Here is a 25,410-nt window from a genome sequence, read left to right as displayed (position 1 = left end):
CAAATAGCCTGTATTTAGAATTTATGCAAACTCAGTTGCCAGTTTATTACGTACACGTAGCTAAAACTAATACATTCTAATTCAACAGTTATGCAATAAATCCCTTTATGAAGGATATAATGTTCAGTTTTTGTTGAAACTGTTCTAGAGTGGTGTTGATTCTGCATTAAAGTTTGTGTTGAGTGGTTTGTGATGCTGTCACTCCTGTTTTGTGAAGCTGCATCAACATAGTTTATATTTATAATGCACAGAGAGAACAGGGCTGCATGTTGGTTTGGGTACAAAGCAATACAATCACATGTTTTCCCGCACAGAGCTGTTGTGCACTGCATAAAAGGTCATGAGAATGTAAACTCGCGAATGAGAAGTTACGACCAGCAATGAAAAGCTGCTATTTACTGGTTTTCTCAGTCAAGCTGGAACATATTTTCCTCAAGTTAATGCTCCCTTAAGAACCGTTGAGCCAGCCATAAATTAAATTGAAACCATTCTTTGCAAAATGGTTCAACTTCTTTTTGCAATGCTTTTCAGATAGCATGTTTAAAGAAAACAAATATAGGCAATACCATATTCGGAGTTCCTTTCATCCTGTGTTTTTTTTTGTTTTTATTGTCCCCAATACATCAACAGACATTCCTCAGAGGTAAATCATAGGCTTAAACCTGCTCTCCCATGCTTCAATGGTTGCAGGTTAGCCATGCTTCAATGGTTGCAGGTTAGCCTTCCAGTATCTTTCAATATTTCCTTGGAAGATAAGTGTTCAACCTTGCCTTTGATATAGTTATAGGGACACTCAGGCCTTGAATTACTGTAAATCTTTGCACTTGTTTCACAGTGCCGCCATGCTGATGTCAATCTCCATTTACTGACGGCGCTGACTCTCTGGTTTAAACCGACATGAATGTCACAAACATCATTGTTTTGTTTTTTTCAGCTGCTATTGGGAATTTTACAAATGTGAGGCGAAACTCGAGTCTAAGTGCAGAGAGAATGTTGTTCAACATCCTGTAATCTGTTGTTCTGTCTCGGTCCAGGATTTTCTCATGACCTTTCATACCATGACTAAAGTATGAATTTTATCATTACCTCTACATCACCCAATGGATCGACTGTAGCTAGATTGAAGAGGGATATCGAGATCAACTTTTTTATGAGGCGATTAACTCTAACATTTATTATTTGCACTTCAAAACTGGAATTAAGTACTCGAACAATAACATATTTGTGAATATTAGAATCACATAATCATATGATCCCAAAATTGTGCTTTCTTGTCAAAACCATACGAATGGTAAAGACGCTTTGTGACTTAGTTGATATTTATACTCTGTTCTTAATGAAAAAAAAATGAATACAAAACATAACAATGGATTAGTTAAGAACAAGTCATTGTAACAAGAATGAACCTGCGGTCTACAAAGATTACCAGTAAAATGCATTTAATTATTAAAAATAGAAGTACCAGTTAAGCAGAAGAGGAAGGAGTGACACAATATATTATTGAGTTATTATTACTGATGAATTAATTTGTAAGTAACATTTTAATGTTGTGCATGGTCAATGTTGATTGTACAGTTGCATACGTGCATCGTATTTTAAAAATGACAATGGCCAATAGTTTTAAACTAATTTAAAGTTTAATTTACAAGATAATTAGTTTGTGACGACTGAAAAATTCGTCCGAAATAAGCGTTTGAGAAAATGTGTCTGGGAAACAGTCCATGGTAAGAGAACACCTCATAATTTTAACAATGATGGAATGTTGTGTTTTACAAATCCTCTATATCTGCAGTATTTTCACAAGATCAATAAATTCCACATTCATTAAAAAGGGTTTCAATGTTTTTGATCAGGCACGAGTTGGCCACCACCTGCGACGTCATACAAGACCGTCTAAACAACATGGCGGCCACTGGAACGAAGTCTGTTTTGTTCGTTTGCTTGGGTAAGAGACAAACTACCATAAGTCATTTTACCCCAAAGAAGCTCATGTAATCCTCAAAGAGTGTGAAACAAACATCACATACGACCAGTCGCTGCTGTGAACGTTCAAATAAACGTTTGTTACAAATGAATTGGTAACAAAAAAAATGAATTAGTTAGCTAGCCGGTAACGTTGTACATTTATGTACAGCTGGTGTGAAGCCAGGTGTGATAGAACATCATAGTGTGATTTGCACACACGCTGAGTATCTTTACCTGCGGCCCTTCTCGTTTCCCAATGTATATCCTTGACTCCTCTCTTACTTCCGCAAACGGGAGTTGGACACAGATATTGTAATCTCTTTTGCACTATCATACTATTAAGTGTTACAGTTTTTGGTAAAACTGTTCATAAGCTCCTTTTTAAGTTTTAAAAACATGGCGTTGACATTTGTTGTGTTTTGACAGGGAACATTTGCAGATCCCCAATCGCTGAAGCAGTCTTCAGTAAGATGGCAACAGACTCTGGTGTTGTGGATAAGGTAATGTCATGATTAATCCATCATTACATCGTACGAAACAACATTTATAATACAGGTCACCGACATATTACGTCTACTGACAATTTCTGCCTGATACATTTACAAAGAGAGCTTTTTAAAAATATTTTCTCTGGGAGTATGTCATGGAGCACAGTTGTCAAATAGCACCACAAACAAAGTATCACGCACATAGAATCTAGAATAGAAGTGCTGCACACTACTGACCATTTTTCAAAGCATGCTTGCCTTGATTACTGTTATAAAAGGGTAAGTTCAAATGTTTTAAGTGGTGCAAAACACCCTAACTTTCAGTACAAATTTGTATGACCCGCCACATATCTGTACGTGAGGGTATGAACCATTTTTGCTGTGCTATTGTTCCCCATGCGCTACTCTTGTCTAGTGGAGGATAGACAGTGCTGCCACCTCCAACTATGAGATAGGAAGCCCTCCAGACCACCGCGGTCAAGCCTGCATGAAGAGGCATGGTGTGCCCATGCAGCATGTGGCCAGGAAGGTAGGACCACTCACTTCTACATCTCTCTTAGCGGTAGTTAGCGCCCCCTTTTTTGTTCTCTGTTGTTGCAGTGGGTCATAGACAGTGGTGCCACATCTGACTGGAATATAGGCAGCTCACCGGATGCCCGCGGTCTGGCCTGCCTAAGGAAGCATGGCATTGAGACGAGCCACAGGGCCCGACAGGTACAACCAGACGTCCCGTGGCTCCTCTCACCTCATTCATGTTTGTGTGTATGAGTGGGATGTTTGTAAGATGACGCCTCCTAGACACCCAGATGCTGTTAATCTGTCACTTAGTATACAGTATACTGTAGCTTATTCTAGTTTAATACAAGTTCATTACTACTTTAACCTGCAGCTGCATACTCAGCGCCACACGATTGCTCTGTCAAAACAAGCACAGGTTCATCTGAACTTCAGCTGAACTGGATGTAAGGTCCAGCCAACATTGCAGCTTTAAGAGGAATGTGAAATACGGTGTAATAAGGATACCTTTTCAGTTTGCTTGTTTTAATCAAACATAGTGGTGTTATGTTGGAAATACATGTTTTTTGTAGTTCGTAGTTCACAGTACGCGCCACAAGAGGTCGTTCTCCACTGGGTAAACAGCAGCTCAGCTCAGAAACATGGCGACCTACCGGTACTAGTGGTGGGGATGATGTTACAGGACGTGTTCGGGGTGTTTTGGAATTAATAGGCTTCAAACTACAAAAGCAGTTTATAGCCACATGATTTTATTCAACTGCCAGTCTGCCACCACCCCCCGCATGTCATATCATCTCCGTTCAGCCCACCGATGCGTCGATGTCGTAGCTACCCACTGTGTGCGTAACGTTAGCAGTGACGTTACAGCTGTGAACGTAGAGGTGCAGTGAAAGTTAACTTTGGCTCAGGCTCATTTAAGGTGGGCTGACCTTTTTAAAGTGGACCAGCTGTTCTCATTTTAGCAACAAAGCGATCAGGCACCTCTCAGTGAAATATCAGGAAGATATGATGGTATGAAAAAAATAGAAACCGCACACGCGTAATGTCTATTTGATTGTGCATGAAATATTGATGAAGACAATCTAGCAGTTGTTGTATTGTGTTCGTTTCAAATCCTGAAACAGGTCTGAAATTACAATAAGATTTTTGTCCATATTGGGCCTTTGGGCTTATCCTCTGCCTTTTTATGTTTCCCTGAGAGAACTCGGGGGTTTCACCCGGTGCTTGAGATCTTCCGTCTCGTTGGTTTGTCTCTCTGCAAACCATTTTGGTCAGATCCTCGTCTAATCTCCTCAAAGCAGGGATGGGGAGGCTCAACCCTTGGCTTCAACCCAGCCAAATCTAATCAGCTTTGACAACCTCTTGCTCTCTCCTCTTTTCCTTCATCACCCTTTTCATTTCTGTCACTATCTTTTGCTCCTACTCTCTATAGTTTCCTCATCTTCCTCACATTTTTTGGACTGTGTGAACTAGGACGAACAAAGATGTTCGTTTGAAAAAAGCAAACATGCTCCAAAGTGATCCATCACTAATTATTTAGAGCATGTGATGCCTTATTCGAAAATTGACAACCCAGCATTAGATTGAATAGAGCTGAAATTTAGATTCCATACTCATCAATGTGTTCTCATTGAGTTGCCAACATGTTAAACTGATGACACAATCCAGAGACAATCGAGGAAGGTTGGGAACATCGAAAGGGGACAGTTAAGGTGGTTCGGGCATCTTATCTACTCTTGAATTTGCAGACTTTGCTATGTTCAGACTCCCAGCTTGCTTTCAGCCAGATATTATATATATGAATGGCCACAGCTGTTTATGTGATTGAATATGTCTGTATACCAACATCTGGAGCGTCGCAGGAGTTTTATTCATGTCTTTTGTTCCTCTCTTCTTTCATTCGTCTGGCATTCCTATAAACTGACTCTCAAAACCCCAAAAAAGGTGCGGACTGGTTTTTTTCTCGTTCCAATAAACACGAGAGAATAAAAGTTGTTATTGTGAAGATTTCAGCTGTGGTTTATTTAGAACAGCAGGTGCGGTTTAATGCGCCAACAAAATCTCCTTGAGCAGCTTTTGTTATCAGAAATACAACAACCATGCCAAAAGAAAACTTTTGCATCTCGCAACAGTGTGGCTAACTGCACTAAACTCAAGTTGTTTTTAACAAATAAGTGAGTTAACAATCATCTGATTTCATACTTCAAACGGCGAAAGAGGTTTACCACATTACAGAAGATCACAGCAATGTCTCCATCAGAGCTAACCGTGGTTACAAATACATTACACGTCACAATAAAAGCCACCCTGTGTTCTGCCAGTTGAAAGCTTTTAATGTGATACTGCAGCAGGAGGAAATGTGCAGTGAAGTAATGGTGCCCTGTGGAGTTTTCTTGTAAACAAACAACATTGTTGTTTACACATTCAGTGAATAATAATCCCCCAAACTCATTGTATGTATTCTTGAAGTCTAACAAACATGTTGATTACATTTCTTTCCTCAAAAAACATTTGCAAAGAGATTTTAAAAATCCTGTAGCGTAAAAATACTCCACGTACAGGCTTAAGAGAGTGAATAATAAACTGCGAGTCTGATATCAATGACATAAAACACTAACACTCGGTGCTTCATGCTTCGTTTCCTGTGAATCCCTACATCGTGTGAAGACAGAGTCCAGCACGGGAATGGCAGACTCCGCCACTAACGAACGTTTAGTTTAACGTTTAATTCTATTGAAGATTTCAGGTTTATGAGAGCCTTTATTGTTGTTTTGGAAATGATCGGTTCTCTCTGTAGGAGCATAGAGAGGCTCTGTCCCCGTACAAAGCCAGAAGTAACATTTGTTGTTTTTTTTCCCCTACATTTCTCCTTCTAGGTGACCAACGACGACTTCATGAGCTTCGAGTACATTCTGTGCATGGACGACAGCAATTTGAGGTACACGTTATTCAGCCCACAGCAGCACGGTTTGTTATATCTGTGTATGTAGCTCGCAGGCGGACACAGCGTCTAAAAGAGTCTTGCCTCACCAAAGGAAACCTGGGGTCAAGAAAACATTTGCCTCGAAAGGGGTCAAACTACGACTTGTCCTGTCGTGGTATGGATCTGTGCTACTCCTTCACATGCACATCAAAATGGTGGTAACGTTGAGTATAGCTAACTTGTAGGTGAATGCCTTCCTTTTAATGAGCACTGTCCTTTCTTAAGCTCTTTCCAAAGGTCAGGGGGAGGGATATTGTTTGATACTTTGAACGTTTAGGGATCATTTTGAGATCACATGCCTATGGGCAGATCTGATCTGTAAGCAGCTTACTGAGTTCTTTGGATGCCACGTCTTTGCTCTTTGGGCAGGTTTTTCCCCTTTCTCTCCCACATGTTTTTTTTTTTTTTCTCCACAAATGTTAAGCTGACCAGACTGAGAAAATTAGACCCTGTTTTAGACAAAAGGCACTCTGTCCATGTTTAGTTGTCCTTACAAAGCCCATCTCATTGTCGTCACCTTGAAAGCGATTAATAATAGTTTAACCGTCTTTAGTTTTTCACATTATTGCTTTAGTTTGAGATTGGCTTGAACAGGTTGAGATGCTAATTTTCTCTATTCTTGTATTTTTTGTTGTCTTAATAAAGCTCATAGCATTGTTTGTCAGTGCTTTGGAAGGAAGTTAATCACATGGATGTTATTGTCATGGTGGTGTTACATTCTGTCCAATGCTAGAAGTACATAACACTACGGCTATTCATATAGGATGATATGGTTGTTCCACCTTATATCTAAATGGCAGAAGGAAAGGGAAGGTTTGGTTTCTGGTCCAGAAGTCTCATGTTGAAACAGTCAAGTGTTTTTCTTCTGTTCTCCTGAAGTTACCAGCTTTCTCTTGTCTTCACAGTGAGTTGAGCAGAAGATCAAATCTCGTAAAAAACAACCCAGCAAAGGTTGAGCTTCTTGGTTCATATGACCCACAGAATCAGCGCATCATTAAAGACCCATACTATGTAAGTATTCAAGTACATTCTTCTGTTCAGTATTTTCACATAATTTTGGACAAAATGATTCTAAAGCTGGAGCCCCAAAAGCTTAAAGACAAAACATTCTATAGTTGGATAACTGTTTTAATTGTTTACTCGTGAATGTAAACTGCATCTGGAAATAACACAGCAAATTGCAATATTGGGGGGGGGGGGGTTATGAGTGAGAAAAGCCAGAGTGGGAAAAGTGGAAGGAGTAAAGTTTTGATAAGTGGTGAAATGCTGTCGATATCAAAAAAAAAAAAAAATTTACTTTATGGATGAAGTGGAACAATGAAACGGTCGTCAAGTCAAATTAAAGGTTTTTCCATAAAAATCAATCAAGATTTCAGTAAAAGCTTTACCGCTTTAAAACGTCAACCAGAAAAGTACTCTTGCTGCTTTTTCTCCCTTAAAGAAAACTTTATTTTTCCAAATTTGAATGTTGTGCTCAAGCTAACCTGTTTCCTTCACAACAACAATTTAATTTAATGGTTGAGTAAGAAAATAACGTTTTATGTGTTTTATTTAGTGTTTCCAACCATTTCACAGAATGTGCCCTGCATATCTACAGCTGTATTATATAAAATCCAACAGATGTATGTACGTAATTCATTCCATCATTATTTTTTTGGTCCCTGTTTTATCTCTCAGGGGAGTGACGAAGACTTTGAAAAGGTGTACGAACAGTGCGCACGCTGCTGCAAAGCCTTCCTGGAGAAGAACTCCTAACAACATGAGACCTGAAATGATCTTTGCTAAATCTGCTGAATTAAAAAGAGAAAATTAACCAAATATGATTTGACTGTGTCACACAAGCACATGTCAGCGCAACCAATCTTGTGGAAGTCATTGGATGACCAGGAAACACATCTGTTTCAGCGTTGTGAATGTCACACAAACCACACATGACGCTGCTTGGACAAGTTTGTTGAATTTACGTGATTAATAAAATTTTAAAAAATGACTATCGGAGACTTATTTTACACACTAATCATTATTATTTACATTTTGAATATGCTAAAGCGTTCTATGTATGAAGACATCCTTCAGACGATAGTAGTTGACTGGACATCTGAGGTGTGCAGGTCAAAGGTAATGCCAGCCTAAATCTGTCTGGATATGTTGTTGGACGCCTGATGGTTAGGTTCTTTTCTTTGCATGTTTTTGGTATTCCAGCTCCTTTTTATCTGAACTATTAACACAATATATTATTACTATTATTAGATTTCAAGTATATCTCATGAATATTCAAAAACAGATATAAGAAAACCCGATCTGTCTTCTGGTAGGGAAACGAGTAGCCTGGGTCTGTCTGGTAGAATATCCACCTACCGACACCTCTACAGCTCACTAATTAGCATGTTGCATATCCTTTTTATACATAAACATAACCTAAAGACTACACGTATTCACAGGGGCTTATGTTCCAGACATTACCCTGGATAATCAGGTTACACAGTGAGCAATGTTCATACTTTTGGAGTATAAAGTGGCAGTGAAATATGTTTAGTGTGAAGTCTTTGTATAGAGCAATTGTCAAATTTCAAATAACAATAAAAACACAATTTCACCAGTCAAGGGAGAGAATAAGTTGTTTTGTAATTTGTTGAACCGGCCCTTTTAAAATGAACTTTTTTCGAGTGAGAATGTTTTTTATCGTTGCTGATCTGCAGCGTGAAGTTCACCGTAGTCGCGGAACTCGGTCCAGTCATGTGGTCAATCAGGGAACATTCCACATTCCACAAGTATAGACAACACTGCACCAGAAGACAAGGACAACTCATATTTGTACCAATCTTATAATTTATATTTCATGAATGCAGTCACTTTAATTGATGGTGGATTCCTCCTATGCTTTACAGTATGTACATATTCTCTTGTTTCATATGGCCTATGAGTCTGTACAGGGAAACCTTATGACAACTCAAATATATAAATATCGTTTTTAGATCCACAGGAGGGCTGCGCTTACAACCGCCACTTGCTTTGTTTGTTTTCTCGCAAAGACACAGAGAAATGTCAATGCAATTAATAATTTAATCACAGTTCTTTCTCAGTGTGAGCACAAGTGGGTGAAACTATGCCGTGACTGATGCCCGGGGTTTGTGAGAGCTTATTGTCTGCATAATGGCTCGTGCAGCAGTGGAAGGGATGGGCTCAACCCACAGCACTCATCCGGACCAAAGCAATCGCAGAAAGCAAGTCATATAAAATATATCTTACATTTGGATTTTGCTCTCTTCTGAAAGAAATAAAAAAAATAAAAAATATGGAATCCCTTTTTTTTGTTTTCGTAACATCTTTTTTGGATGCCAGCAGGAAAATAGGCCCCGTGTTTGTTTCTCTCAGCCACTTGTTTCTTTCTTTCTCCACTCCTCAGTTGCACCGTCTTTATCTTGGTCTGGTTTTGTTGGCAGATTGCCTCCGTCGTGGTGACGGACATCCATCGAGGCGCAGCCAGAGTGGTGGGAGGCATTAATCCACGCGGTAGCAGAGCAGACCTCACTGATGGGGCAATACTGTACCGAATGTCAGTTAGGGCTGCTCAGAGTATTTTAGGCTTCCCTCTCACTTGTCCAAGGCACTTATTCCCCAAGTTTTCTTTCTTGTGGAGGACTTGTTTGCGTTCCACCTGCAATGAAGAGGAAGCGAAATTCAGCACTGTCTCCAACTTGGCAGCCCTTAGCAAAATATTTGCTTGCCAAAAAGAATCACAATAAATCACGAAACTATCACTGTGGTGCTGCTGAGGCATGTGTGTATCGACACAGCACGCATAACTGCAGACCTTACCTGCACAGGATTCTGTCTTAAAGCAGCAATACCACAATGTGAAAATACTCCAAGTATAGTGTAGAATGGCTCCTTTTGAACCATCATATTATTGGATTTGTGTTATTTCAAGCCAAATTTTTGTAAAGTGTTCGTGTTTAGTATAAAAAATAGTAATCAGCAAAGCAACTAACAATATTTCCCCCAGAAATATGGTGGAGAAGAGGTATATATACATTAATTAAATGGAAATACTCAAATGAAGTACAAAAAGTGCCCCCAAAATGATGTAAATGACCATAAAATATATGTTTTTAAAGTTGAATAATTAACACCTATAGTGGGAATTGTTCTGCATTGAGTAGTTTCGCTTTGGATTCTTTGAGTATATTTAGAAAATGATACATTTACTTTCACATTTCCAAGGAAGGACTTTTACGATCGCAGCACTTTTACATTGTTGTATTGCTATTTGTACTCAGGTTGATGACCTGAATGCTTCTTCCACCACTTCCAACTTGTCACATATATCTTTTGAAAAGTATACTCTGGCCTTCCTGGATATATCTAACAGGTGTAACACACCATCCCTTCAACCACTATGTCCTCTGTATGCATCTTCTCTTTCACCCTGAACAGCATGAAGCATGTTTGATTTCGAGGAGAGTATGTTACATACCTTGTGTGTGCTACCCCTCTGTGCACTGCCGGCTGCCAGCTAGTCGTGTGAGAAGCCGAGCACATCTTTTGAAGTCTGAGAAGAGAAGATTAAAAGGAGAGAGCTGCGTATGAGTGGATGCTTTTCACACGGTGTGATGACATTGGACTGACAAAGAGAGCCATTCCTCTGTGTGTAGGCACTTACAATCAGGTATTGTGCAGTCTCTGGTGTGGTGGTAGAGCCTGTACACATGCTTCCTGCACTTGGGACTGAAGTAAAGCGGACCTGACAGGGAAGACAGCAGGCTGTGAGAACATTTCCAGCAGTATACATGTTTTATAGCCAATAGGCTATCATTCACTTTTATTGTATTATTTCTTTCTTTCAGCCATCCTCCCTGCTCTGTTTCTTGCATAACATGCCAGTGACTCACCTGTTAAATGTTTTAGGAATTTCTCCTTCTTTCTGAGATCTCTGGGGAATACGACTGTGGAAAGAGAGAAGATGGGAAATAAGTTTCAGGTTTACATAGCTGCCTTTAAATAGCACAGACATTTGCCTCTTTAAAAAAAGAAAGAAAAAAGACTAACATTAATTTACTGGTGGGTATTAATCCCATCACCTAGAACTGGCGTGATTTTGTCAATTAAAACTAAACTTTGATATCCAGTGAGAGGCCAACCAAAACAAAGAAACGGGAAATCTTTATGAGTGAAAAGCATATATTCTCACTTAACTCGGGTGGAATCGAGCCATACAGATGCTTTTTGTTTCATTTGTTTCCAGATGTTTAGATCTCTGCCTCCGACCAAATATCTGCATTGCTAGATAGCACTTAAGGTAAGTTGTGTTGAGTTAAATGTGGTGCAGTAACCATTTCACTTTATCTCGTGTTAGTTCCATCAGTCTATCATGATTTTGCTGATTAATATTATTCCAGTAGGCTACATCCTTCATTAGAGGCTTCAGCATCCTCTTGAGATCCAACATTAGGGTCCCGCCCAGACGACAAGTCACTCACCGACAACCTGATCGCCTCTGTCTGTTTTCGATGTGTTTAAATCCTTTGGCTCCACCGGATAGCTCCTCGTCCGTGATGTTGACGGGGCTTCCCTGTTCGCGCGGTGGCGACCCCGGCTCTGCTCCACGTATCTCACGAGCTCTATCATCCGCCTCAAGTCCTGCTGCGCCTCCCTGCCGGCTGCAGGAGCAGACGACGGGGCCGCCGAGGGCGCGCTCTCGCCGCAGTGACCTGTCAGCGTGCACATCAGTAGCACCAGTCCCATCGTGACGTGCTTACGTGGTCCGCGCATAGCTCCCGCGGAGAGAGAGGAACAAGTGAACTACTTCTCCAATCGCCTCTGGGGGGAAAAGTTGAACTGTAGACCTGTAAAAAAGATCGATGCATGAATGTCAAGATGATGTCAGATTCACATTGCACCCGCTGGGAACATGAAGGAGTATTTTAACTGATGGACCACTTGTCCAAATGCAGAAAATCACAGTACATCAAGTACATAGACCTATACATCACAAGGAGTCCCGTTTAAAGAAATGTTCTTACTTTGTTCCGTTAATCAGTCTCTAAACTATCTTCTATCAAACTTTTGTGTCACACATTCCGCATCATTGCCGATTGTTATCAAAGTGTTGTAGTTCAGACAATGTTCTATACATGATTTAAAGTCGTTTAAGAAGTAACCTTAATTTGGCCATAAACCAATAGAAGCAGGCTACAAGTTCATAAGTATTGTGACTTAGGTGTTTTATTTATTTAGGAATTTCGAGATTTGTTTTTACAAAAGACAGTTAAGAACAAATTACAAATACAAAATACCACACGAGCAAGAGCATCAATACGGTATATAACAAAATATTGCTTCTATTTGATTACATAAATATGCCTAAGTAATGGGTGATAAAAATGCAATTACCTTTGGGCCGATACAGCCGTTTCAAACGGTGTGATAACGTTCCGTGAGTCCAAACATGGAAATATAGAACTGTGCGCAACTTTAGGTCCTTGCTTTTACCGCTCCAAAAAACATGTGCCCTTAAAGTCTGTTCTTCGGTGGAAAAAACCAAAGCGTCTGAAGTCATATGAGTATTCGCCGAGCATCTGTAGTGATCCCCTCCAGGCCGACTTTAGGGAGAGATGTGGACAAGCAGCCAAATGATCCGGTGCTCCAAGTCCGGTGTGCGTCCTCGCTGAAGTAGTGGATCAGTTCACTTTTTATCTCCGTCTTGTAGACGCGGTGACCTGTCCCTTGTGGGTCACTCCGCCGCGTCTGTGATAATAATAATACGCATTATTGACACTCCTGAAGCAGAAAGTCCAATTGAGTCGACTGACCATCACTTGAACGCCGTGTGAAGTTCTCTGCTCCCCCCTCCTTTCGGTTACTCTATTTATTTGTGCGATATGCAGTTACAGGAAGCGTTTTTCCGACTAATACTTCCAATGCAATTTCCAATTAGCCCAGCACATCTCGGTGGAAACGCTCTCATATTAATGTGATTCTCATAACTTCATTTGGAGCCATTGCGCACTTTCCATCCTTCGTGGAAATTGAAACACAATTACGCCCCGTTTGAGGGTGATTCTTTGAAAAATGAATTACGCACGATTTTTAAAGTAATTGCACTGTAGTTTCTGGTCAGAACAAACGACTACACATCATAGTGGAGGTTTAGCCGACAGAAGGTTTCTCCTCAGATTAGTTTGTACAGCTTTCTACAAGTCAAGGCGTGCAATTGTTTCCCATGACACACCCCCCCCCCCCCCCTTCCCCCTTTCAAATGGAACTGGCCAGTGAGGCTTGAATATTCTACTCTAGTGCTAAAACACTTTGAGGGAAATCTGCATGTTGCAGAAAGTAAAGTGTATGCAGCGTCACAAGTCAAAAAGTGTAACATATTGCCTTATCAAAACTAAAATTCCAAACAATAATGAGTACTTGGACAGAACCGCAAAGTAACTCTTGTGACCGGGTGTAAAACCTTGGTGCTGAAAGGACAGCGCGCACTGTCACCCGGTTCCGAATCTCTTCTCGGAAGAGTCAATCCTCTGTGTTAACTCAGAAGAGATTCCGGAATAATGACAGACAGGTTTTCTTAGTTGGAACACAAGTCTGGCAAATCGTATCGATCAAAACGATGACAAAAAGTAATGGATATTTGGTTCCCCTGGTGATTCACACCAGGATGATTTGTTTTTTGTAGATCAGAGAGAATCGATCCAACTTCTTGGAGGTGTAATGCGATATCCAATAACATTGATCAGCTGCGTCATAGACTTGCTTTTGCATGGACAGCAAGTCAGCCTTGCAGTTTTTTTTGCCGCACGAGTAATGATTGGGAGCAGGTTGTGCAGTGGTTTGAGAAGATACATCCACCAGACAATCCTGATTCTTAGCCCATTTATGACTGACCTCTGACATGCACGTGGAGGACTATGAAGTGAATATTATTTTACCATAAAAAAGTGTATCTTTACCATTAGCATTAGAGCTGGACTGCAATGCCCACCAACCCAATACAATTTGTGTAACACGTTTAAATGCACACTTATAAGTGTATCCGACCATCTTCCACTTTTAAATGGCAACTATTTAATTTACCAAGTCAATATCATAATAAATACATGTTTCTTTATATTCAGCATAATATTCTGCAATGGAAGGAAACAGCTTCAGCAGGGGGCGCCATTCTGCAATTACTGCACATGACAGTAAAATCCTCCAAATGTTCATTTTTATACTGTCTCATACGTCCTGAGACAACAACAAACACTTAGCCTGCAGTTTGGAGGGGTTCTGCTCTTGAACTTTTTCTGCAAAGATGGAAAACGAAAGTGCATAATTGTGCTAAATAGACCAACATTCTCGATTAACACCACAAAATAAAATGAAAGAAAAAATAAATATGTTCTGCTTTTAAATGGCCAGTTAATACAAAGTAAGGTTGCTTTTTTTATTTTTTTATTTTTTTTACAATTGTGAGCATTGTAGTGCGTAACTATGCATTTCGATGCTGGCCAGTGGTTGTCTTCCTTCCTTTGACTGGTGCTGCAATGTGTTGGAGATCCGCAGCAGCAGGAATTATGAACAGGCATGCAAGGTGGTTTATGGTCGTGCAGTTGTATGACCATGTCACATGTGAAACTATTATCCAACATGTCTAAGTCCATGAGTCATGTGGTAAAGTAAGCCTCACACGTGTGGTGTGGTGGGCATCCTCTTTTCTCTCCTGTTGCAGTTGTATTTTCCTCTGCAAGACTTTCTAATTCATTTCGGAGGATGTGGTCGTCTTCCCATAAACATGCCTCTTTTTTCCTGGATTACTTGTTCTCAAGACGTTGTCAAAAGGCGAGGCCTTCTCTGATGTTGGCCACAGCAAAGGACACGCTTCTGTGATCAAGGATGTTGCAACTATTTTCACTCTGAGGCTCACTTAAGACATTTGCATTCATGTTTTACCATAAATAAGCTTGGTTAACAGTTCAAGCTTATAAACTGGTACTCTTCCATCTTTTTTTTAACTACAGGCATGAGTTTGATGAATAATGACCTATCACTGTCCTGCCCGTGGTATTTATGCTAGACTTTCTCTCCATGTGTTTCTGGTCATTGAACATCCTCCTAATAGATCAAATAAATTTGTCATGACTCCTAATGCTCTAGTATTCTTGATTTCATCTTTCACAGCTTCTTTATCTCCCCTCATCTGACTTTCCGTAGATGGTTGACTTTTACCTTATGCTATAACTTGAGCTGGGTGTAAATTGCAAGTATTGAATATGGAAATTGTAATTGCCCGTGACAAAGCAGAGTTCATACAGCTGTAAAGGACATATATGATATGTGTAGTTGGCAAGCAGCTGCAGAGAAAAGGAAGTGCATTTGATAGCTTAACGGTGCCCTCGTTTTCTTGTTATAAAGGACATACTAATTTTCAGGTTCATTCTTGTATTTTGGGTTTTACTGGAACATGTTTACCTGCTTTACAGTAATGTTCAAAAACACATCGTTTTTCTCGTACTGGCTGACTGAATACACCTGTGTTTCTTCAAGCCTCCCTACTGAAAAAGCTCTGCTCTGATTGTCTTGCAAAATAAACCCCCAACAACTTAAAACTTAAAAAAATGTAAACTTTGTTACAATCATCATATATACGTACACACATTTAATTTGACATCTGCATTTAACCCATTCTGAGCAATGGGCTCCTCTAAAGGACCCAGGAGCCACTTGGGGTTCAGTTTCTTTAATGGAAACTTAATGGAGTACTGAACAAATTATTCAAGGCGTTTTACTCCTAAGTGGGGGCACTAGGACCCAGGCACAATTTGGGCAAGGTGAGAGCACCTCAACCATTAAGAGGCTCACTGAGCACAGGTGTGTCAGCTTCATTCCTGCTCCAGTGCTTCCTTAGTAAGTCAAACAAAGGGTACATCCCAAGTCTCTTATTTGTCTTTTCCTCGCTCCTCGCTTGAACCGGAAGTTGTTCTGCGCCGCCATTTTGACGGCATTCCCAAAGCTCTTATTTCTGCCCTGAGGAGCGAGGATCTAGGAGCGAGGAGAGATCTCTGAGGAGCCATGAGCAAGGATGCACCAGAGCAGTCTTCCAGGAACTTCTTTAACGGCCGACACGCCTCCTTATTGTTCATCAGTTCTTTGATTGGACTCTGCAGCTGATCGTACTGATATGATTTTCCTCAACATCACTGGAGTTTCATTCCAGAGTAAAGACCGAATAAAACGGCATGCCAAGTTGTCTAAAGATTCTGAATAAATAAAATTTGCACCTGCGAAAATTGTGATTTAAAAGACATTATATTGTCAAAATGAAAAATGAGTGAACGCTTACTCATCGGAGAATTGCAATCAGGCGAGAACAATAATCTGAGCCAACAAGAAATGTGTTCCTCATACAGCGCTGCAGAATGGAGGCCAGCATCTGTCTCTGGATCAGTAGAGGTTAGAAAAAGACATGTTTCTGCAATGCAATCATTATTGATCATTATAAACTGAAAATGTGATTAATATGACTTCATATTGGGACGTACATTTATACAGAGGTCATCCATATCCCTGTTTTAAATTGTCACCATTCAGTTCTTAAATAGGCCTTTATGAATGGGCGACTTGATAATTAAAGCATTTTTAAACCTTGGTACGTCACAGTATCACAGGCTGTTAAAACAAAAAGGAATGCAGTATGTTTAAACTGAACAACAAAGCAACAAAACAGCCAAGTGTGGCCAGCTACATTGCTGCAGAGTTGCCGTTCCAACTGTTTCTGGCCACCTGGCAAATGTAAATTCATTATTCATTCTCCTTTTAGCTCTCTTTTACTTTAAACTCCTGCCAAAAAAATATGCTGTTGAGCTGCTAAATGATCTGCTATATTAGCTCGTCAACCGTGTCTTTTTGCTGTTTGGTGCTGGACAGTTAATGTTTAGTGCCTCAAAACAGCTGCCTGCTGCACCTAAAAACAAAGCTATAATAGCGGTGAGAGTGAACCAAGACAGTACATTTGTGGGCCGGAAAACCCCAACAACAAGCTTATTGTGGCTAAAACGCTAAGCTGAGGGGGACTGCATAGGTGATAATCCTCTGAGGGTTTGTCACTACGAGCAACCCCTTTCATGTTATAATTGTTACAGCTGCTTTAACAAAAATATTTGAAATATGACATCTTTAGAAAAGGTCTGGGGCACTCAGACAAGTAATAAAACGAAATTGAATGCAGAATAGGAAAACAATGTCTCGTGTATGTCATTTCTTAAACACAGAAGAGCTGCTCCTAAAGACAAATGAACTGAACACAGACAAATCCATATTAAAGCAATCACCCCTATGTATTTATTAATTCATTTTTATTTTTTTCACAATTTGAATAGGAATTCAAAACCACACACACACTACTCCTGGCTGGGGAACATCCACACTTGGAAACGATTTTTCCTCTTTGTAAGATCCACATGTTTGTTATTAGCATTTGGAGTCAAATAAGGTGGCGTGAGAGTGGAAGTATAGTGTTCTTCAACACGTATCTTCAGACAAACCAGCATGTTGCGTTATTTTGATTGAGAGTTGACGGTGTCTGGGCTCTGGTCAGCACAACTGGTCACCACAACAATCTCCATCTGTCTGCCTTCCACTCCACTGCAATTAGAAAAACACACGCTCAGTGCTATTGGAAGGGAAATTGAGGTCCAGCCCTGCGAATATAACTGGCTTTAATTTAAGCAACTCATTCAGTGAGTCTCACCAAGTAAGGAAACATAAATCATGTCAAAATACACCAACAACATTTAATTCCATCATATGGATTCCATCCATTTAATTCCATCATATGGATTCCATCCATATGATGGAATCCATATGGATTCCATCCATATGATTGCATCCATATGATTGCATCCATATTGCACTAGCCCACTCCTCAGGACACTTTAGCTGTCAGTGTAATTGGTATTATTGCAGTGTGCAATGACTGTAGACATTAGCAGAGAGTCCAATCCTCTTTTAGTTGATTTTATATTTTTATTGTCCGTTGACCAGGATTGGGGGGCTGAGAATAGCCTAGTTAAGTATATGACAGACTATCGCTGTGAACACCAGTACATGCACAGTTTTCTCCATGCAGCCATGCATGATAAAAGAGAAACAACTGCAAGCCAGTATGACGCCAGACCGCCAGACCGCCTTCCTCGTTAGTGTAATGTAAGGAAAAACTCTTCCTCGGGTCAGCAATTTTGAAGACAAATTTAAGACCCCATTTTACATTTTGTGTACCACGGGCAGATCTGATAGCTATCGCACACCAAAAAATCCAAGTGTATATGCAGAAGCATTTGAGACAGATTAAAAACCGATTGCTCAATCAATCACGGAAAATGAGACACATTCTCACCAGATGCTATATTATAAAGGTGTTATTGCATCCAGCTCTACTGTACACCAGTAAGCGGTCTGTGGAGAAAACAATAAAGCCTCAACAGGGCCTGTCACCTTTAATAACGGCAGCTGAAGTTAAAATTTCACATACGCTGTCATTAAACGATTCAATTTCAGCAATTTAATTAAACGCTACTACTGTTCAGCTGGTTTTAACTCAAAGCAATAATTGAATTGATGAATGAATGTTAAAGCTACATCATTGCCAAGGCTGAATTACAAATTATTGAATAGATACATTTTACACCAGAAAACAAATGTCTGGCTTCCTCTCTTACTCACACACACATTGTCACAGTTTCCTCACTCGAATATTAATCAGGGATGTTGAGTCTTTTTGGTTCAGTCTTGTGTGTTACCGTAATGCCTCATATCCATTGATGATAATGTTCTTTCACATAAAGGGTTGAAAGAGTTTGCTGAAGATGTCTTCACATCTATCTGTCAATCTATCCAATATCCTTCTCTTCAATTGGTGTGTTAGACTTGAAATGGAACACATACATTTGATCGTATAGCCATTATCGCTGCAGGTCTGTATTCAAGCACTCATCGTTGCTGGAAGTTAAGGCGAATACTGCACATTTTCTGGCCAAACACCATTTCAAATGAAGAACTGTATGACAAGTCTTGAGAAAAGACCCTGCTGATATTACAAGAACAGCCTGACGTTGGACACCAGAAGGGAAAAGCAAAAGAGGCCGACCAAGAAACGCATGGAGAAGAACTGTGGAGAAGGAGATGCGGAGCGTAAACCACTCATGTGGCACCATCCAGCGACTCGCCCAGGACAGACGGGAGTGGAAGACTTTTGTTGCTGCCCTACATGCCAAGAGGCATAAAGGGAAATGATGATGAGAGAGAAAACAACAACACATTTGAGTCCAACACACAATCAAGTTGACTTTCCCTATTTTTTTTTTTTTAAATCTTTAAAATGACACTTACACAGCTACATCTCAGCAGCTCCTGTTTTTTCTCCATCCTCGAGGGTCTTCTTCAGTGCCACAGGACAGCTCTTAAGTGATCGGAAGCTGGGCAGCTTTGCAGGAGACAGCTGGACGAGAGAGCCACCGTGTGCAAACTTAACGAAGAATTTCACGGCACTCAATGTCAACAAATACGAAAATGCTGATACTGAGAAGGGGCCGTAGATCTTTAGAACAAGGGACCCGAAATAATCCAGCTCCAAGTAGATACCTGCAATCAATCCTTTTCGTGCCCAGATCACAAAAAAAAGTATTTGCTCGCAGCATTAAACAAGCTTTCTTCGATTTGGTGATACGTGGGATTGGCTCACTGTAGCTACAACCCATACAGCCGAGATTGCCTGCCTACATGCCTCTCTGAACATGGAGATGTCTGAGCCGGCGGCTCGCAGCTAACGGTGCTAACAGTGCGAACAGGGTAGGAGTTCCGCTTCTGCGGGTCGAGAGACGTCTTTGTGACCGGTAACATCTGTGTGAGCGGCACTGTGCTTTGATGGGGCGTTTAGGTCACCATTGGGACACACACATGCACTTCTCAATAACTTGTAAACGGAGTGGTGATTTCCAAAGATGACACTGGCATTATCTGCTGCATAGGCTGTAATCTGCCTTATATCCAGATCATGCTTTTCCAGACAGTTCATCATTTGCAGTTTCATCATTGTCATTTTTTTGTTGTTGCAGGAATTGTCGTATTAATACACAACTGATGCGCATAAGGGGACCTGTGATTGGATGGCAGGTGATCTCACCCGTAACGTGATCGCCAAGCTTAATTTGTACACCTGTTGTATGAGTAAAGGCCTGGATCTCACGGTCTCTCAGCCAGCTCTAAAACAAAAACAATTCCTGAGTCTGAGCCAGTTCTGTTGGCTGCCTTTTTCTTTTGATCATGCAGGTTTTTTTTAATGCGTGTAGGCATAACTGCTAATGTGTGTTTGCTATTATTTGATGATTTACCTCATGTTCACATCCTTGGGTTGAACATGAGGGGATGAAGCTCTTCTTCAGCCTGCAGACATGAGCATGTGTTTGCGGCACGCTATTAATAGGCCTACAAATGGCTGACCGCTGCGCCCTTTATTATGCAAACTTTGAAGTGCCTCCCACATCTGTATGAAATGAAAAGCTGTGTCCGATAGTTGGCAAGGAGTCTCTCAAAACAAATGCGATCTCACTGTGGAATTTGTTTGTTTAGACAGGATGCTCCAGCGTCTCCCGATTTCTCCAATTTTATGGACTGCTGATTTGCCTTAGTTATTTTGCAGAGTTGATGAGATGACAGAAAGACAAGAAAATGATGCTGATCTAATACCTACTGTACGAAGGACATGAATCCCCTGCCATTGAGAGCATCCTGATCTCAGCACTCAACTCATACATTATTCCTCTCTTTTTTGGTATCCACACCTGATTAGTCATGCTTCATCATCTGATCCAACATCTCCCGGGGGTCAAGATGGCATCTTACAATCTGCTGCAGAATGCCCGAAAAGCTTGATTGCACATCTGTATCAGAATCCATTTGCTGAACTCACACTGTATGAAGGTGAAGGGGCTCTTTGCATATGTTGTTCGCCCTGGAAGCAATTGATACTAACACACTTTTCCGGCAGGGCCCCAATCAGTCAACATGGCTGACATGAGATGTAAGCTTGAGAGAGAGAGAGAGAGAGAGAGAGAGAGAGAGAGAGAGAGAGAGAGAGAGAGAGAGAGAGAGAGAGAAATGAGGTTGCATCAGCTCAGTGTTTGTAAATGTTTGAGCGAGTGCGAGCTCTGAGAGTTGACCCCTGGGAGAATAAATGGTATGGTTTTGTATTGGATTACTTTGGAAAGTGTGCTTTCTTGCGCCAGCATGCATCTGTGTGGAAGCATGTGAGCGATAAGAAGTACAGGAACAGTTTCTAAATAGAAATAAAACTGAAATACCCTCCAAGGAATACATTTAGTATTTGATTTGGTATTAGATCAGAGATATTAACTAACTCCTTGAAAACAACAGTGTATTCTCTATAAAATACCTCACCATTGCTGCACTCAGACATGCACTCAGACATGGATCAGTTACTGTGGCTGCAGCCATCTCTGGGAGCCAGTTCCTTGGAAGAACTGTAGTAGTTATACCATAATGTATGACTGCACCATTCCCAGATCGTGGCATTCCTTATCTGAGCTGTTAATGAATTATTAAAGAAAAATACAGTCCAGACATTAGTCAGCAGATCAGGTTCAGGTAATAATCCTCTGACAGACTATACAGTCCGGCCTCCATGTGACCCTGGAAGGATTACATAAAGCATGCTAGTTATTTGGAGGCAGCCACTTCCAGAAAGGATTTTTGTTTAGGCATGCAGGGTCAGCCTTCTGGACTTTAATCTGTCAGTGGGGAAAAACTGGCGTTACAGTAAGCCCTCATTCCTGAGAGGTAACTGATCCTTTTCTTCTGAAAGTTTATTAATGGAGCTCTGTGGTGTACCAGTCACACAGAAAGTACAGGAAGTATATTACCTGGTTATAGTATGTGACACGGAAAAGACACAATTCCCATCATCCTCTTTTTCCTGGGTACTATTCTCCCTAGGCACATGGTCAGGATGCACTGTATTCCCGTTACAGCTGATGACAGAGCAGGATGACCTGAACCTCAAGCATGAAACAGGATATAGTCTGTAGCGTCCTGCATACTCACATACATAATATTTACACACTCAGCAACAGAATCATGCACATCCCAAATGCAACACATTGTTCTCCAATATTGCTGTGCTTTTTCAGACACTTGAGACACTTTGCACTAACATCTGTATGTTGCTGTGTTGTCCAGAGTAAACTTACTCCCTTTAAATACGCCCCCTATTTCAAAATGATCCCAAATTCATGGTAACATTAGTAATTGATATCCAAATGATCATTCTGGGGGTGAAGTATTCCTTTAGTGGCTCTTATCACCAGTGTTGCTTTGTTTCTTTCTGGCATGTGGGACAGTGTAGATCATTTGACAGTCAGTGTTTCCTTTTTCAAATCCAGTTTCCTTGTTACTCTGCTAATTGATACTTTCAGCACCATTTGGTTTAACTCTTGTTTATGGTATCTCGTCTTTTCTATGATTTGCGATCACTGAAATCAATATCAATATCAATATCTAAACCTGTCCCTAGTCCAGTTCATGTCATGCTTGAGACCTGAACAGACTTAAAACAGCTTGTTTAATAAACAACAACCTATTGCTCTACAACCTAGTGTCTTTATTTATGGGTTTGGAAACTACGTAAATGGTATTCACTCAAATATATCACTTGTGCATTCGTGTTGAAGTGTAGGAGCCTTGGGATTGATGCTACAAGTGCACATGCATTAACATTTTCTTCCTCTCAGATGGTGCGGGCCTAAGCCATGAACAGTTTTAAAGCATCAGCAAATCAAGCATTCTCTGTTACTAAAACCCTCTTTCAGAACGACTGCTATATATTATTTTAGCAATTGATGTCAAAAGTATCAACAAGCAGATTTAATGTTAAAATTTGTAGATAGGAACTCAAGTATGATTGAATTGAGATGAGTCTTTTAATGTCTTTTGACAGGTGCAGTGTCTGTAGTAAGATAATGTATCTTAGTACTTTGGTTTATGGGTTTTATTGCTGTTTTCATCCAATTACTTAACTCAGTGGGTTTGTCTGTAAGAGGGATATCGGAATTTTTTTTAGTGGACCTGTAATAAGTATTGCATTGTATAATACAGTATTTGTGCATCGATCTATTGCAGCACATTGCATTGTTAGACTGTTACGGTGCCAGTATACTTGTCCGAACTGCTTGTTGGATTGTTGAACAGTTTCAGAAACTCATTTTGTTGCATTGTAGAAATTCTTCAGGTCACTTTTTATGCATATATTTCACACTGATAATTTGGACTGAAAAATTGCTGAAAATATACATTTTGCACAATATAGCAAATAGCTAGATGGCAATTTAAGTGTTTTAGGTGTTGAATCAAAAGTTCGTGATACATTTTGTTATATGTATCTGGAGAAGAGTCGAGTGTTTGTTTGTTTGTTTGTCCTCGTCATCTTTGTCTGTCATGTCATTTCACGAGTTGACATAGGAGAAGTTATAAAAAAAAAACATGTGCCATGTAATCCCCACCAGTGCAAGCCCAATGAAATGTGTCATTATTTATTGATAAGTAGGTCAACAAAAGGGAAGACCATACAAATGTCATTTTAGGAAGTCAGGCAACTGTGATGAAAAGATGAATAATGCATCAATAAAGAAATAAAAAATGCATTGCCTGAAAATATAATATATGCTAACTTTAGCATAACATTAGCCACCAGGAGCCACTGGTTATACCAGACCAAGTAAGACTGTGGCGATAAAACCACTAAGTGTATTTAATTGAGCAATGGAGCATTTTATTGCTCATCATTTCCAAGATTATATTATGTCTTCTTTCAATATAGTCTCCCTTTAAAAGTCAAAGACTTTTGACCATAAGCTGTTTTCTCTTAATTAATTAATTAATTTTCAAACTAAAAGCAACCAAACAAAGCCATTTAAAGATTGCTACAGAGTTTTGTACCCATTTCCCACCGTTTTTCTTCTCATCTTTTCTTCCCTTTTCTCCTGGATTTTCTTTTCCAGTAGTTCCATCTTTCAAGTCTCTCCTGTAGATAAGCTGAGTCACCTTGTGCCCATAAATCAGGGGCCCAGGCGAGAGCAGACTATGGTCAGGGAGGACAAAGACAGCGTCTTGTCACTCGACAGTTGACTGATAGTCTCGCTCTACAAAGCCTGCCGTCACATGTTTCACAGTCAGAACAATAAATATTTACCTTGTTTGAAAGATGTACGCTCACATTTTTCAGACTTGAAGAGATAAAGGGGAGTTGTATGACGTAAGAGGAGCGATAGTAAAGGACAGGAGCTGAATAGAGGCATAAGTCCAGCCTGTTCTCATTCCCCGGGCGTCAAAAACCAACGCCACCCCTCGGCACCCACAATTGTCTGTATGAGACACACCGGGTTTTCAACCAACTACAATATAAACCCATCAACGTCATTATTTGACGCTCAGAGTAAATTCTTCAGGAGTGTGATGATGTTGATAAAGGCTGATAAAACCCACACTCAGTGGGTTGGCGGAAGGGGGAGCATGATGGGTCAAACAAACAAAGGACTCTCAACCAGGGGACCAGTGTTGAGTTATTTTAGAGTTACATTAGTGATGTTTGCGATGTGTTTCCAGTACTTATGTGACATGATTTTAAACCTAACCATGATGTTTTTCCAAAACCTAACTAATTGGTTTTATTGCCTAAACTAAGCATGTGTTTTTGTTTGAATTGACAACGTTATCCACGTGTTTACTGCGACCGTGAGCTGGAATGAGAGGCTGTTGGTATGTTACATGATTAATCACAACCAGAAGGGAATTTCTCAAACATGACGACCTGTATTTCACTGATGGCCGTTGTCATCGAGCATACATTTTCTCGACTCCCAATATATCATTTCCTTCAGTCATATAACAGTAACTGAGAAGTTCATGAAATGATGCAGGCCTTTTATAGGATTGTTTATTGCTAACGGTTGATACATTTACATACTGTCTGTAGCAAAAAGCAATGCAATTCATGCAAATCGGTTAATCACTCATGACAATTCAAATGTGCTGAGAAAGAAACTCTTACCACAAGCTTTGACCAATTGTAGATGTTCAAATTTCCTTTTTTCACTGGAGCACTTAAAGCTCTTTACTTTAAGCGGGCATGAATAAGAAGTCCTTAAAGTTCATGACAACTGAACTAATCATCTGCTGATGATGATCATATGATATGATTAAAAGCTTCAGAATAGCTAGGTGTAGAACCAGAGTTCCTAACTGTATCTGGATCGTTTTTACCAAAGTTATTCATGCCTTTTGTTTGCTTTTTTGTCCTATGGTCTCTTTGTCGGGATATATGACGGTATGCTTTATATATTTTTCAACAGAAGATGTGGTGATGTGGACTGAGATCTTTCAGCACAATGTTGAGTCCTCTGTGGC

At 40.2% G+C, this 25,410-nt stretch overlaps 2 protein-coding genes across 3 annotated transcripts; one reads left to right on the top strand and one right to left on the bottom strand.

Annotated features, from left to right (window-relative positions):
• Positions 1 to 1,864: 1,864 nt before the first annotated feature.
• Positions 1,865 to 7,933, top strand: acp1 (acid phosphatase 1). 2 transcript variants are annotated; one of them, XM_079290489.1, is made up of 6 exons: positions 1,865 to 1,945; positions 2,392 to 2,465; positions 2,869 to 2,982; positions 5,846 to 5,907; positions 6,858 to 6,963; positions 7,630 to 7,933. In XM_079290489.1, the coding sequence occupies exons 1-6, from the start codon at positions 1,903 to 1,905 to the stop codon at positions 7,705 to 7,707; spliced, it is 477 nt and encodes a 158-aa protein (XP_079146615.1). In that variant the 5' UTR covers positions 1,865 to 1,902; the 3' UTR covers positions 7,708 to 7,933. The 2 variants fall into 2 exon arrangements, with proteins under 2 accessions (XP_079146615.1, XP_079146614.1); XM_079290488.1 differs by lacking the exon at positions 2,869 to 2,982 and adding an exon at positions 3,054 to 3,167 and having other exon boundaries at positions 1,887 to 1,945.
• Positions 7,934 to 8,796: 863 nt separating this feature from the next.
• Positions 8,797 to 13,033, bottom strand: alkal2a (ALK and LTK ligand 2a). Its single transcript, XM_079290356.1, has 6 exons — positions 12,346 to 13,033; positions 11,433 to 11,798; positions 10,845 to 10,898; positions 10,616 to 10,696; positions 10,430 to 10,504; positions 8,797 to 9,610 (listed from the first exon to the last, which is right to left on the bottom strand). The coding sequence occupies exons 2-5, from the start codon at positions 11,722 to 11,724 to the stop codon at positions 10,440 to 10,442; spliced, it is 492 nt and encodes a 163-aa protein (XP_079146482.1). The 5' UTR covers positions 11,725 to 11,798; positions 12,346 to 13,033; the 3' UTR covers positions 8,797 to 9,610; positions 10,430 to 10,439.
• Positions 13,034 to 25,410: the final 12,377 nt, after the last annotated feature.

This window comes from Melanostigma gelatinosum (genome assembly GCF_949748355.1).
Source record: "Melanostigma gelatinosum genome assembly, chromosome: 19".
NCBI classification, from domain to species: Eukaryota; Metazoa; Chordata; class Actinopteri; order Perciformes; family Zoarcidae; genus Melanostigma; species Melanostigma gelatinosum.
The sequence above is the reverse complement of the archived record's forward strand: the minus strand, read 5'-3'. Positions and strand labels throughout refer to the sequence as shown.